This window comes from Tigriopus californicus, chromosome 1, assembly GCF_007210705.1.
Source record: "Tigriopus californicus strain San Diego chromosome 1, Tcal_SD_v2.1, whole genome shotgun sequence".
Taxonomy (NCBI): domain Eukaryota; kingdom Metazoa; phylum Arthropoda; class Copepoda; order Harpacticoida; family Harpacticidae; genus Tigriopus; species Tigriopus californicus.
The window spans coordinates 14,841,349-14,855,649 of NC_081440.1; the positions used below are offsets into that span (position 1 = coordinate 14,841,349).

Below are 14,301 nucleotides of genomic sequence, written 5' to 3' on the forward strand. Positions count from 1 at the left end.
CCCATTCTTATGCTGGCCAAACATCGTCATGATGCGCTCATATTTAACCGTGGGCAATAAGGAAGTGGGTGGAATGGTGAGCGAAGTCGATTCGCCCTCCGTGATATCCTTGAACAGATCCTCATTCAAACCCCCGTAAATGCCATTATTATTGACCACCACCATCACAATGGGCAATTCATAGCGAATGATGGTTTCCATCTCCATGCCACTGAAGCCAAAGGCGGAATCGCCTTCAATGCAGATCACCCGGGAAAGTGGCTCGTAATCGCGACAATAGAGAGCCGCAGCGATCGCAAAACCCAGTCCCACGCCCATGGTTCCGAAAGAGCCGGCATCGAGGCGATGCCGTGGCAAATGGTTCTGCAGGAAGGTTCGGCCAATATCCATAGTATTGGCGCCTTCCGAGACGATGGTGGCATTCTCGGGCAAAAGGGACTGTATTTCTTGGAATACGGCGTAATAATTTAATGGGATACTCTGATCTTGGGCGAGCTCGAGGGTGGCCGCTTTGTTCAATTGGCATTTATTCCTCAGATTTGACCACCAAGCGGATGTGTTGGCGAATTGCCAAAACCCAAAGGACTTGACCAACTCAATCGTGGTGGCTTTGATATCGCCGAATAAGGCCAGTTCAGCTTGACGACTATTATGGAACTCCTCGGGACAGATGTCGATTTGAATGATTTGAACCTTTGGATCAAAACGAGGCTCACGTCCAAAATGAAGCATCCAATTGAGTTTGGCCCCCACCAAGAGAATGACATCGGCTTGCAGTAAGGCTAGTGAACGGGCTGGCGCCACCGAGTTGGAATGATGGTCAGATACCACACCTTTTCCCATTGGGGTGGGCAAAAACGGAAGATTGGTCCGTTCAATGAGTTCACCCAATTCGGTCTCCGCCTTGCTGTACGCTGCTCCTTTCCCCAAAATGAGCAGAGGTCTCTTCGCTGATTTGATTAAAGAAACGGCCCTCTGCACGTCCGCTTGAATGGGAATAGCCGTGGGCGGTCTGGGGACTTTGGGTCCTAGTACCAGGTCACTCTCCAGGATTTTAGCCCGAAGCAAGTCACCGGGCATGTCAATATAGGTTACACCTGGACGGCCATAGGTGGCCATGCGGAACGCCTTTTCGACAATGGTAGGAATTTGTTGCAAAGACGTGGGTCTAGCCGCATATTTGGTATATAAACGACAAGACTCTGTTTGTGGCCATTCCTAAAAAGATGGCATCAAAAGATAGTGATTTCCAACTCAAAATTGGTTTTATACCTGGAAGGCCCCGAGAGCCTCTTGATCTGTGTCGCAAGCCCCGCCCACTACGATCATCGGCCACGAGTTCTCTTTGGCGTTTGCCATGCCACCTAGAGCGTGAAGGAGTCCTGGTCCCGAGACAGTCAGACACACCCCTGGTCTTTGGGTCAAATAGCCAATGGCTTGCGCCGCATATCCAGCGGCTTGCTCATTTCTCATCCCGATGTAATGGATGCCTTCGGACTGAGCAGCCATGCCCACTTCAACCACGGGAATCCCCACGATTCCAAACATATATTCCACTCCATGATGTCGGAGAGCTTTCACTAAAACTTGGAATCCTTCAATCTCGTCCATTTTCGCAGACAATGAGAGAATTTAAGATAGACTTAAACGGGAGCCCGATAAGAACATTTGAACTTTGGAACCTTTAGTTTTATCTTGCTTCAATCAATGCACTCAAATTTAAGTCTGTGCCTAGCTTACATTTGGATTGACGGCGCAATCTTTATTATGGTAAACAACTAATTAAGTATCTTTGCGGATTCCATTCCAGACTGGTCATCGTTATGAGTGTCAAAGACATCCTAGAAGTTCCTGATGCTACCCACCGCTTAGATGTAGATACACAAAAATGTATCATTGCCGCTCAAATGTACCCACAAAGGATAACTCTTCGTCCCATTTCTAAGCTGGATAACCCGAAAAGCTATCCCCGTCTGCTGATATCCGGTTCGTCGGATGCTGTGTTAGTCGATCCCATATCTATCTGTTGTTGCATAGCAGGGCCTAATTGCAACTTGAACTCGGAAATCCTTCAATGGTTGTACCTTACTATCACCGAGATCAAGCCTTTTGCAATCAAGAGAGCCTTGAGTAAACCCGACAAGGCATACCTTGCAAATGTCGGACAAGGTTTGGACACATTTCTAACCAAAAAAAAATTCTTAGTTGGCCAGTCATTGACGGTAGCCGATATTTTTGTGGTCATGGAGCTGAGGCCAGTCTTTCAAGGGCAGTTCACGCACAAATTTCCCCATCTGAAGCGGTGGTTCACCACTATCATGAGTCAAAATGTGGTCCAGAGGGTGCTTGAAAAACAACCCCAAACTGACGAAAAGGCTTGCTCAACGGACAATACGACAAAGTCAAATACCACTTCAAAGAAACCCAAGATCTTGTGCCTGCATGGTTATCGTCAAGATGGAGACGGTTTCAGAACCAAATTGGGAGCCTTGCGCAAAATGCTCAAATCAAAGGCCGAGTTTGAATTCATGACAGCACCTTTAAAAGTGCCTTCAATGGGCCAAGATCAAGCAGAATCAGATGATGGGGTAAGATAATTGAATATCTCCGGGCAATATTAATATTTTGTTTTGTCATCCTTTTTGTGTTTTTAGCAATATGGTTGGTGGTTTAGTCAAGCCCGATCGGAAGGTGCTGAAAAAGATTGGTTTAGCTCCAAACAATATTGCACTTGTTCGAAAGGATTCGAGGAAAGCCTAACGTCCATCAAGGCCCTGGTTGAATCCCATGGGCCTTTCGATGGGATTTTGGGGTTCTCTCAAGGAGCTGCCATGTTACTCTTGCTCTCGTTAATGCAGGCTCGTGGGCAGCTCTCCTTCTCTTTCAAGTTTGCCATCTTGGTAGCACCCTTCCGATCTCGGTCAAGTCAACACGAGCATTGGTTTTTGAACGCCCCCAAGATTGCAATCCCAAGCCTTCTCGTTATCGGCGATGGGGACAAAATCATTGACCGGGAGATGAGCGATGAGCTACTGGATTATTTTGAAAATCCTGAGATCTTGAGACACGAGGGCGGTCACTTTGTTCCCGCCACCGGACAACAAAAACCTGCCTACATTAGTTTTGTGGATAAAGTGTCGTTGTTGTAATTCAGTTGGATTTTCGTAATAGAAAATGTAACCGCGGGGCGTAATTTTTTGGATGTATTTACTTACTAGGGTGAGCACAATTTCAAGTTAGTGGATATACTGTTGGAATGAATCAGCTTCTCCAGCGTACAAATGAGGATATTCTTTTGACAAAAAATGACAATCAGGATTAGTGGGATTAAGTTGGGTAAACTTGCTTTGATACTTCAGGGAGGGTGGAGGGAGGGAACAAGGAGAATAGGGCATGTCTGGTAGTATCTGAATGAATACTGCAGTTAGTCGTGTAGTATCAAGAGTACCAATGATTTGGTAAGAATAGACGAGATGATGATGATGATAATAATAATGATAATGGTAATAATCGTAAAATAGTAGTTATGACGGTTGATGCCTGGAGTATGTTGTATAATGGTGAGGGCATTTCCTCCGCATTCGTGGAAGAATTCGCCTCCTAGTAAGGTATGGTTTCGATGATGCCCTAAATGTTGTTGCTAGTTTGACGAGCCTGATCGCCCTGACTTTGCTTACGCTCTCTAGCTGCAGCTTCCAAGAGTCTCGGTACTTCGCCGTAGTTCTTCAAGTAATCTAGACTTGTCGGAGAAGGCTCACTGCTTTGAGCACGTTGCCTCGGTTCCAGATGGGCTCGGGGAGCTCCATCCTCACTGACCGAAGGTCCGGATTCGTCGTCAACCAACAAAGACGACCTCGACGACGAGCTCAGACTGGCACAACTGCTACTGGTATTGCTGCTACTACTCGGAATAAGATTCACCCGACTATTGGCCTCGGGAATGGAGTGCTTCTTCCCAGTGCCGGAATGGTGGCTGGTGGCACTGGTTACGGCTGCCAAGATTCGCTTTCGGGAAATGATATCCTTTTTGGGATTAACCGAAGGTTTGGTAGATTGCACAATGGCCAATTCTTCATCCGAACTGGTTCCCGAGGAGATATCGAATTCGGTGGGTGACTGAATCTTGGACGACGAATTCAAAGAGGACGTGTCCTCACTCAGACTCTGGACTTGTGTGGGAGGACTGAGCCTCTCTTTGGAATCGATGGAGGACACGTCAGATTCTTCGATCTCATCCTCTTCCTCTGAAACGTCTTCCTCCTCCCTGGATCTTGATCCTTGCTCCCTCATAGCCAGGTATTGATGCTTACCGTCACTCTGATCCCAATGGGCTTGTAATTGCTTCTTCAGTGACGACAGGCGAGAGGCTGGTTCCGAGGCTGTTCCAAGGTTGGGATTGCTGGATTTCCTGACTTTGGGTCGCCCTTCTTCCGTAGGCGAAGGTGTCAGAAGTAGGCTCTTTGAAGCCGCACGCCCCAGATTTTGATTACTAGCCACCAAATCCTCCTCTCCAATAGTACTCGCCGAGCGGCGGAGTTGATAGAGTTTCTCCAGATCTGGACGCTTGTCATTGGCAAAGGAATACTTCCTTGAGGGGGATATAGGAGGTATTCTCTTCGATCCAGAAGACTTGGATGGTTGATGGCGGCTAACCATAATGAGATCATTCTTGTCCAAGGGCCCAGGACCGGGACTACTTACTGAGCGTGCAAACTTCTTTTGACCTTCCAACCCTGTGGCAGTGGGAGGAAAGTCCAATCTATAATCCGATACCCCCAAGTCATTACTCGACGAGGCTGACAGCAAAGTTTGTTCGTCTTCAATTTGATTCTGGAAGGACGTGGTGGAGGCCGACCGCGTCGGGGTCTTTACTCCTGAAAGCTTTTTGCGCCCTGGGTGTCCTTGTCCTTGAGAAAGACTAACTTTTCTTTGTTGTAACGGTCTGTCGGGTTGATGTTGCTTGGAAACAATCACGGACGGGTGTTGTGAGGCATTATCCACACTTTGGCTCCGGCCATAATGCCAACCGTGGAGGTTGGTGGGGGCAAAGCTGGGTGGTGTTGCCCCATCTGCTGCTCGACGTGCAAAACTTTCCTCAGACTCGTCTTTCCTCGTGTCTTTAGACGCAGATAAACGTTTATTTGGTTGAGAAGCGCCACTACCCTCCGATAGTAATGGTTCAAAAAAGGGCTCATTAGCGTTGGTGTTCGTGTCATCAGGCTTGGCCTCTCCTCCTACTCCTTCTCCTCCTCCAGTTGCCTCGTTAGCAGGAAGGTCAGTTCTCTTTCTGGATTTCTTGCGCCCATCATCAGCGGATATGGCCCGAGCAGTTGAATTTTTTGCCCGTCTCTCCCGTCTGCGCCTTTGACCAATTATGTCGAGTTTCTCCATGCTTTTGCTGATTGATGTCATCGAGTCGGCCAAGAGGTGGGACGCGGCTTGGGAGATTTTACTGGTCCTTTTGACCGGACTCAAGGATTTGCTGGCTCTTTTATGGCCACTTTGTGACCTGCCTCGTTTATGTCGTTTCTCTCCTCCACGAGCCTCGGCGGTCCGAGCTCGCTTGGATGGTGATGATGACTTTTGTTTGTTGCCAGAGCTCTCTGGGGCATTTAAAGTGGCCGAGCTCATCTCTGGCTCGTCGTCCTCTGACGAGGATGAAGATCCAGAGTCTGAAGCCTCCTCGTCAGTGCCTGGCTTCTTTGTCGAAGGGGAAGATTTCCCCGGGGCGTGCTGTGACGAATTATTTCGCTTCTGATGCCTCTTCTTGTACGGATCATTTTGGGACCCACTAACCATCGCCAGGTCGGGAGGCAAATTGACAATGAGTTGGCTCAGATTTGCGGCCAATTGTGTGGCTCGACTAACAGCCCCATCCACTCGACCAGTGGAGCCTTCTTTAAGAGCATGAGTCGGTGAGGAGGCAGAACTGGATTTCTTTTTACCTCCTCGGCCCTTTGATGATGAAGTCTCTTGGGTGGAGGACTTCTTTCTGGCCCTCTCTTTACGGTTCTCGCCCTTCCTGACTTTCTTGCCCAACGGAACCGATGTTTCAATGGCTGTGGGATGGACCTGGACTTGGTCCTCATCCTCCGGGGGCAGGGCCACGGTCAATGGGCCTGAGGTCTCCACGTCGTGGTGGATGGTAGCGTGTCTTCGTCTCCGTTTGGAACGGACCACTAATGGGGACTTCTTGCCGCAGAACCGAATGATGAGCACCTATGAAGTCAAACAGAAGGAAATGGACGTTAATGGAATGATTGGGCCTTTGGAGAAATGATCCAGAAACAGGACTTGATTGATTGAGAACTGGAGGCAAGGAAGCGTGATACTAGTGACTAGTGAAGCACTCTCCTTTAAAGCCTTATTGGACATCAAAGAGCCCCCCTCCAATCCAAGTGGTTGGAAATCACTCACCATGAGTCCACCAATCGCCAGGATGATGAAGATCGCCGCATACCAATGGGACATGAGGAAGTCCCTAAGCGATACGAAAGCCTCCTCGGACAAGAGAAGTTTCCGAAGAGTGGCCAAAGGGCCAGATGGATCAACCTACAAGAGCACAAGCAAGTTTGAGTGTTCGTTTCGTAAGTGCACAAGAACATGGCGGCGGAAGACGACCTCGGTGGTCCATCCATTCACCCACCCAGTCGCTCTTGGACTCAATCCTATGGGAAATTCCAGAGACAAAAAGAGAGGTGTCATGTATACAACACTCAAAACTCTGAGTGATCCATACAAAGTATCTCCATGAGCTTTTTTCCCTTGGACCTACTATCTTGGAACTTTTGTAAAAGCTTTTCTCGCCGCCAGAAAATGAAAAAAGGGAAGTCTTTTCATGATCGCGCAAGTTACTGGTGTAAATTGCGTGAGTTTTTTCGAATGAATCAAAAAAAATCTGTTTACAGTACTCAAATGGCATTCTCGCTCAATTGTTAAAATATTAACTATCGAGGGGCCATTTTTCTTCTCTGTTTTTTTCCTATTGTACATTTACAAGCGTATTTTTCGTTCCTACAAATTAGGAGAGAACTGCACTGGTTCGGCCCTCTCATTTCAAAGATGAGTTGTCCATGAAAAGAGGGTCTTCGGGTGTCCTGTGTCAGGTTTGGCTCAAAATACTTTGTATTCCTTCGTCTAGGACAGAAAGTGGCACACGAATTGGATTTGGGGTCACCGAGCAAATGAGAAAACCTACAAAGAGAATCCAGATCGGGGATCTCACCTCTCTGCACATCTGAAAGACGTCACAATAGCCTTGGTAGTTATTACAAGGTGTTCCCGGTTTGGAGAACATGTCTGGGATGTCGAAGGGCACATCGTTAAGCTCGAAGGAAGACAGACATGGCTTGTCAAGACCTGGATCTTTGCAACACAGCTCACAGGCTTTCGTGGGAGCATCTTCAGGTCCTTGGCTGCACTGGCAAGATTCCATCCCATAAGCTAAGCAAATGGACCCAGTACATTCCTGGAACAGAGGGGAAGAGAAAATTGAATTAGAGCAGAGATCGGCTGGATGTATTCGTCATTGACTCAGAGCACACAGAAACCAAAGACAGAGAGAAAGGGAGAGATTCAGTCCAATACAAACAAAACCTGATGGGCCATGCACACCACCACCGAGGACGTGTACCTACTGGGTACAGTACAGTACTGCTATAGTGCCATCAACGCCAAGGAAGACAGTGATCAATGGTTGATGACATCGTATCCATTTTGAGGTAATCTGTTTAGGCCTTGTGTTCTCAGAATCATTTTGAAACCCTTGCAGTCCAATAGCACGGTGGTCATTGTAACCATATGAACGTTTCATGTATCTAGCTAAATTGGAATTGCATTTTCGATCGAGAGAGTATAAATATGATAAAATCTTTTGCACATAACGACCAATTTTGAGCCCAACAAAAGGCTTCTAAATGGGCAGAGAGAGGAAGATATCCCCCTCGTTCCAAACACGAGTACACGTTACTATAGCCTGGTATGCAGGGACAAGTGTCCATTTTGCTTGGCATTTAACCATGGGGGGGATTACCTAGCTTTGTCGCCCTTTATTTCACCCTGCAAAAAAGAATCCAAGGCGAGAAACTCATGACATAATTCTTCCCAACAAGCCCCTTCAAGAGCTCTGCGCATTGGCACGTTCAATGGCAAGAACGTGAATATGGAACATGGGGGCTTTGGAACCCCAAGTTTCATCTTAAAATAGGACCCATTAGTTCATTTTGTTCCTAAAAGTGGACATTAATTTCTTGGTTGGCAAGGCTGGACCCGCATGTGGGAGTGTTCCAGTGAGGTCAAATACAGATTGGATTGAATTGGGAACGGGAGGTCCATTCCACTTGAAAAAAACCTCGTGAAGAAACCCAACTATCGGCCTTTCAAGGTACTGAACAAGTACTGACAGGTTTTCTTCACCTCATTAACCACACACACTCGTCCCCGATCTACAGTATTATACACCACATGTCAGTCACGGGTGCAGATGGTCGATGGTTAGCGCATACCAAGTGGAACCCCGTCCAACTTTAACTGGGACCATTTGCATCAAATTAGGAGAACTCCACGAATCCGACATTCCGTCTGGGAGAAACTGTTCGTTCGATCTTTTAATTCTGACATAGAACTTACCCCCTTGTAGCAGACGAACTCTTTGTTGCACACGGTCTTGTTGGCCTTCAGTTCGGAGTAGGGACAAATCGAGGCTGTTCCGTCACAGAAGCTTTCCTCACGACAACCGTTGTCGTCTCTGCATTTGTCGCCCAGCTTAAACGAGCAGTCATTGGTGCAGCATGGGCCCTGGAATAATAACAAGCCAAAAATCCATCATTATGCATTAGCTCAGCTCACATGGTGCACGTAGTAGTACATGCTTCTTTTACACATGTGTGCATCCCCGTTTAGGATCGGATCTGGCTGATGAAGGCTTGGTTCCTCGCATGAAACTTATTCCGAAGAAGTGCGCCAAAAATACACACGTACACATTCAAGTTAGTTTGAAAGTGACGATGAAACTTTGATGAGGAGACTTTGCGCAAAAATCCATAGGGAGGCCTTGTTCAATTGAAAATTCATAGAAATTTCTACATCTCAATCCAGTTCCAACTCACAGGGGAAAATGCATATTTTGAGAGCTGCGCCAAGCTCAAACGAAATTTGTTTCAAAATTGAAAAAGTTTCAGTGAGTTGGTTCGTTTTCCTTCATCGCAGACTTCCTCTTCCTCCATCAGTTCACCAGGGAGTCAGATGATGGCACAAAGAGTGAACATTTCGCCTTTCATCGACTTCTAGATCTGGAAGGGACGCTTGGACGGGGGGGGGGAAGGGGGGAGGGGGAGGAAGACGGGGGCCATCCTCCACCAGGATCGATCTGCTGGCCATGGGGACATGCCCAACAAGCCAAGAGGGAAACAACGTATGCAAAATGAATCACTTTGCTCTTGGGGTTCCACATTAGAATCCACACTGAAACCCTTAGCTTCGAGAGGCCTTGTGGGCCTGACCAATTTTACACCGAATAGTTTTGATCAGTGTGCTCCATTTGAATTTTGACGTGTCTTTATGGGAACTTGGATATAAGCAAATGATGAAGTTGGCGAAATTTCATCTCTTAGCTCCCCCAAGGGACGCTTGAGCGAGCTCCGGCTGAAATTGAGGAATTTCAGTCGGAACGATTTGGGAACCATTTCTCTGTTCCGTTGGATACAACTAATATTCATCCACCGCTAGGGGATCGGGCAAAGAGGTAATATATCATTTTGGAAGTTCTCGTTGACAAAATCTACTGTACCACTCTCGGTACCATTGGTGTTTCAAAGATTGGTACCCCCAGGACAGCCATATTTTTTCTCCTCGACAATTGCCTCCAAGTTTCCAGTTGAACACACCCTGTGCCTTGATAGAAACGAGCTCATTGAAGCGACGAGATCCCCCTTCCAAGGAAATTGAGCCAAACTTGAGGGTAAGGTTTTGTTATGCAAATGCAGTTAATACCGATTTGCATATCTTTTGCGAACAACTACTGACTAGGAGCGCCACTCCTCTCTCGCAGCCACACCCTCGCTGGCGATCCGTTGAGCCCATTGTGCTCGACACTCTCGGGCACTCGGGCATAGTTGTAGGAAACACGAGAAAATCCAATCTCCCAACCAGACGAAGACCGAACAGATCCATCTGGCTGCGAATTGCGAATTGGTAACGCCAAACTTTACCTGCGTGGGACTGCACACTTTGGTGGGCCTGAGGGTGCATGGGGTTTGATTGGGCAAAGCTTGGGTCCGTTGTGGCCAACAGCATTCTTCTTCGCAATCTTCTTCCCAACCGCAATCACATTCCTCGCCCTCCTCCACAACACCATTACCGCACAACGCCTCCTTGGGCTCTGAAATTTGAAAATCGGTTTCCAAGTCATAACAAGCTTCTCATATGCAGTACACGTGTTAATTGTTCCATTTCCTCCATGCTGACAATGGTCTTGATCCACTGCATGTGAGAAAGGACCCACGGCTTACCCGTGAAGCACCCAGCAGCGCCTCTGGCCTTGATGGTCAAAACATTCTTGACGCTCTTCAAGCTACAGGGGCTGAACTGACGGTTGTTCCGCTTGTCACCAGATGTGGCACGGGCAAACATGATGTAATTGCCATCCTCGCCGCCAGGAACACAGACCTTGTTATTCTCGGGGTCATGCTGAAAAGTCGAAGAAAGTTCTGTTGAGTCAGCAGAAGACTGCATGAAGAACCTTTGCATTAAATTGGTTTCCTATGTGGTGGTTGGTTCAGTTCCCAAGGGTGTTTTCGAATATTGGAAAGGAAACCTCGGGTATTGTGATTGATTTCCACGTTGATTGCGTTCTAACATGAAAAAGACTCTCCTTTAGGGATCGAACCAAGGAGAATTATTGGCGGAAGTCTGATCTAGAGCTCTTGGAAATGCCCCAAATTACACATCAATAAATCATGTGGTCCCTGGCAAGTAGGCCTTTACTGCTTGATATGCCTCAGAATACCACTGAGTGCACAGTACATGTGTAAGTGCATTCCATGATTTCTTGCTCATTGTCTCTCTCATTTCCATTAGTATAATGTCCAAAGCAATTGAGGTCACCTCATTGAGGCCATTATTTCAAAGCCCTTGGGTTTTCTCCCCAACCAACTCTCCTTTGCAATGGTAATTTTAGCAGCAGCATATTGCAGACCTATTTGCCTTTCCAGGCTCATCATTCTAACAGTCCATTAATTGATAAGATGAATCAGATCGATTCATTACAAAACCCATCATCAAGATTTACATTACACTTGGTGCTCCTCCAGAAATAATGAATTGGGTTTCCATGCAATCTATCGTCGTAGCCAGTGGAAAAGTGGCTTCAATTCCGCTCGACGGAAGGAACAAGACGAGCCGATGAGACGAAGACACGCGGGAACCAGGAACAGTCTCCCCGAAAAAGGGAACCCATTCTTATATTGTCTTGGCTGGTGCCAGTAAATCTTTTCTTCTTCGGCCACTAAATCACCGGAAATTGAAAGCACTTCCAATCAGCTGACTTTCGGTCGCCCTTCCCGAGAAGGCCACCCACCCTTCCTGTTCCAGCGCAATGAAATCAAAGGGGACTTTTCTAAGGCCTCGGCCATCAATTGGGTCCCTGGATCTTGGCACTTGATCAAGGACGCGAGAGAATCACTCTTCCAAAAGCCTCAAGTTTAAGAAGCTGACCCGACGCGAGCGGGTTGTAACGTATGAAATTGTGCTGATAGGGCACACGAACGCAAGTGTTGGTTTTGAACCTCTGGGCCACAATGCACAGTACATTCGAACGAGGGATTTGGGAAATCTGGGGCAACGACCCCCCTATACATGTACGAGGGGGTTGCCACTACATAACCAAACATGGATATAGAAGCGAGGAACAAGAAGATATGGGATGTCAAGAAGTGACAAAAGGCTTGTCAATCCCCAAGGAAGTGGAGCCCCGAGAAACAGAGGATGGGTACAACTCGGTGCTCTTGGCCGATCGCCATCCCTCCTCCTCCTCCTCCCTCCCCTTTTCGTTGCTTTCATCTGCATTGAAGAACAGAGGGCTGGTTTCACTTGCACTAAAAGAGGGATGGTGGGTGGTGGGTGTTGGGAGCATGAATGGAATCCGATCCGTAGCTAGACGCCAGGAAAAAAGTCCCTCTGAGGAGTTGTAGGGAATATTTCCCGTCCCATTACATCTGACATTACCCGCCGTTTAGTCGGGACAATAGAAAGTGGGTAATGTATGGGATTTTCCCTCTCGTGCACGTCGGTGAGAGAAATGTGATGAAACGGGGTGCCAGGGGATTCGTTTCAGTTTGTTCCAAAATGAAGGGATGGGGTAGTGAAGAAGAAATGGACCACTGAAGATAGTTTAAAGGAACGTCTATCGTCTAACATTGAAGGCTGGAATATTTTCCAACCCGATGACGACTAAGACTGCCAAGATCTCAGATCTCGTCGTCCAAGATATTAGGATGTTTAATCCGCCATCATCATTTAACGTGCCATCTCGGGCACACTGACGCTTTGTCACTGTCCTTAGAGTGGCACAACTTGCCCACCACAAAACAGAAACAAGAGGCAACGCGAAGGATAATATCGCATAAAAGTTTTGCCTTACACAGCTGGCACTTGTCGCGATGAGGATAGTGGAATGAAGGAACGAACGAACATCAGGTCTCCCAAGATGGTATGGATTAGCCTCAAGTTCTAACGTTGGGAGACCCATCTGGTCCTAGGGGCCCTTCACTATGAAAGCGATTCCTTCGGTCCTCCATCATTCGAGCAATTTATGATTCTCTATGGTCGTTCAGAAAACGTGTCCCGCTACAAGCTACTAAACAATGGACGCATGTGTTTTTGTTCATCTTTAAACTCAATGACCGAAATGGACCCAAACATCTTTAAGAGTGATTGCAGAGGGTTCATCTTGAATTTGACTCGAATTTTAAAAAGGCTAGTCACAATTTTAGACGAAACCTCTGGGATAGAGTAACGTCCAAGGTTGAAGAAGTCCTACCCTTGACCGAGGGGATGGGCATAATTGAAGTTCCGCTATTTCCATGGATTTCGGACAAGACGTCAATCATCATAAATCATTCTCCACTTTGGTCCAACAACCAACCACTCTCCAGCTCCATTGCCAAGGAGCATTGCCATCAGATACAGTATTTCGTCCCGGAGAATATTTACTCATGTTCCACTTTCCTCTTGTGTAAGAACCTTTGCACACGATTAGAAACATGGGCAAACTTTTTTTCGTCATATTTCCCCAACTTCATTAGTCACTATTGAGTTCTGAAAGAGGAAAGGAGGGAGGATCCAATCAAGAGGCCAGCCTCCCACAACAATTGGAACAAGCCTGGACTCTTAATTTGATTTGACGCCCCTAACTCGCTGGTGGAGCTCACAGGGTTGTTCTTCGTATGGCTTTGAGGAAACCACATGTGGGTGAGGATATGTTTGTTTATAGTATCTGGAAGGAGGACTGGTTGAAATACTAAAAGCAAACAAAACAGTACGAGAGAAGAAGAAGTGTGTCCTTTTCTTTGTGCGTATCTGGTTGCCTCCTCCTTGGAACTTGGTAGTCAGATAACACGGATGGGTTTAGATCGAGGCTTTGATGAGGCCAAGAGCCTCGCCTTGATTGAGACAACGGGGAGATGATCAAAGCAAGCTCTTCTGGTTGTGACAGGAAATCTATTCTATCAAAACGAGGACAGAATAAATAATGTATTTTCCAAGGCAATTAGATTAAAGCCCAAGAAGGGAGGAGCGTGAAGGACCTGGGCCCACAAAACCACCATGGATGTCTCGAAAGCAACAAAGAAAGACAAAGCTGATCATGGATTATTTTCGTCATAAATACGCCTACCATTGCAATTCACGGAGAGTGTTCCATTATTTACCCGAAAAAAATGACAATGGCCTTGGGTTACGATTTCCATTCCCAGCTACCAGGATTAGGAGCAACTGATAGGGTCTACTATTTACGAAGTGGCAATCTAGAAACCCGGTCCTTCTTGATCCACAGGGCCCATGTTGCATTCCAATTGAGGACTGAGTGGAAGTGTCTTTCTTGCTGCGGATCAATCCACGAGGAAGGACTAAGCCATGATGTTGAGACAAATTTATTCACTACAGACCATCGCTTTTCCTTGTATTGAATCATGGTCTTTTGGAGCCTCCTTTCTCAAGGTCCTGGTACAACAGGAACTCCAGTAAAGACAACCCTAGTACGTACTGTATATTCCCTTGATTGAAACGAATTGCAAATGAACTCTC

The 14,301-nt window shown here is 47.0% G+C and overlaps 3 protein-coding genes across 4 annotated transcripts in view; 1 reads left to right on the forward strand and 2 right to left on the reverse strand.

Annotated features, from left to right (window-relative positions):
- Nucleotides 1-36: 36 nt before the first annotated feature.
- On the reverse strand, nt 37-1,689 carry LOC131884062 (2-hydroxyacyl-CoA lyase 1-like; the record flags this gene model as incomplete). The annotated part of the gene is given in 2 exon segments (XM_059231737.1): nt 37-1,218; nt 1,273-1,689. Coding segments are annotated over 2 exon segments (1,521 nt in total), but the record flags the coding sequence as incomplete, so codon positions are not given.
- A 46-nt stretch (nt 1,690-1,735) lies between these two features.
- LOC131884147 (uncharacterized) lies at nt 1,736-3,194 on the forward strand. Its single transcript, XM_059231857.1, has 2 exons — nt 1,736-2,588; nt 2,655-3,194. The coding sequence occupies exons 1-2, from the start codon at nt 1,824-1,826 to the stop codon at nt 3,147-3,149; spliced, it is 1,260 nt and encodes a 419-aa protein (XP_059087840.1). The 5' UTR covers nt 1,736-1,823; the 3' UTR covers nt 3,150-3,194.
- LOC131883912 (uncharacterized) overlaps nt 3,117-14,301 on the reverse strand; it is a 68,891-nt gene continuing 57,706 nt past the window's right edge. Inside the window, exons 9-14 of one of the 2 annotated variants that reach the window (XM_059231554.1) lie at nt 10,509-10,686; nt 10,209-10,378; nt 8,629-8,796; nt 7,226-7,468; nt 6,418-6,552; nt 3,117-6,219 (exon numbers count right to left, since the gene is read on the reverse strand). In XM_059231554.1, the coding sequence (XP_059087537.1) occupies nt 3,628-6,219; nt 6,418-6,552; nt 7,226-7,468; nt 8,629-8,796; nt 10,209-10,378; nt 10,509-10,686 (3,486 nt within the window). In that variant the 3' untranslated portion in view covers nt 3,117-3,627. The remainder of the gene's footprint in view (nt 6,220-6,417; nt 6,553-7,225; nt 7,469-8,628; nt 8,797-10,208; nt 10,379-10,508; nt 10,687-14,301) is intronic. The other variant, XM_059231627.1, reaches the window with a different exon arrangement.

What these genes read in the sequence shown, in the direction of transcription:
- LOC131884147 (XM_059231857.1), top strand. Translation starts at nt 1,824, where the DNA reads ATGAGTGTCAAAGACATCCTAGAAGTTCCTGATGCTACCCACCGCTTA. An exon ending in AAGCAGAATCAGATGATGGG is followed by an intron (nt 2,589 to 2,654) that starts GTAAGATAATTG and finishes TTGTGTTTTTAG; the next exon opens with CAATATGGTTGGTGGTTTAG.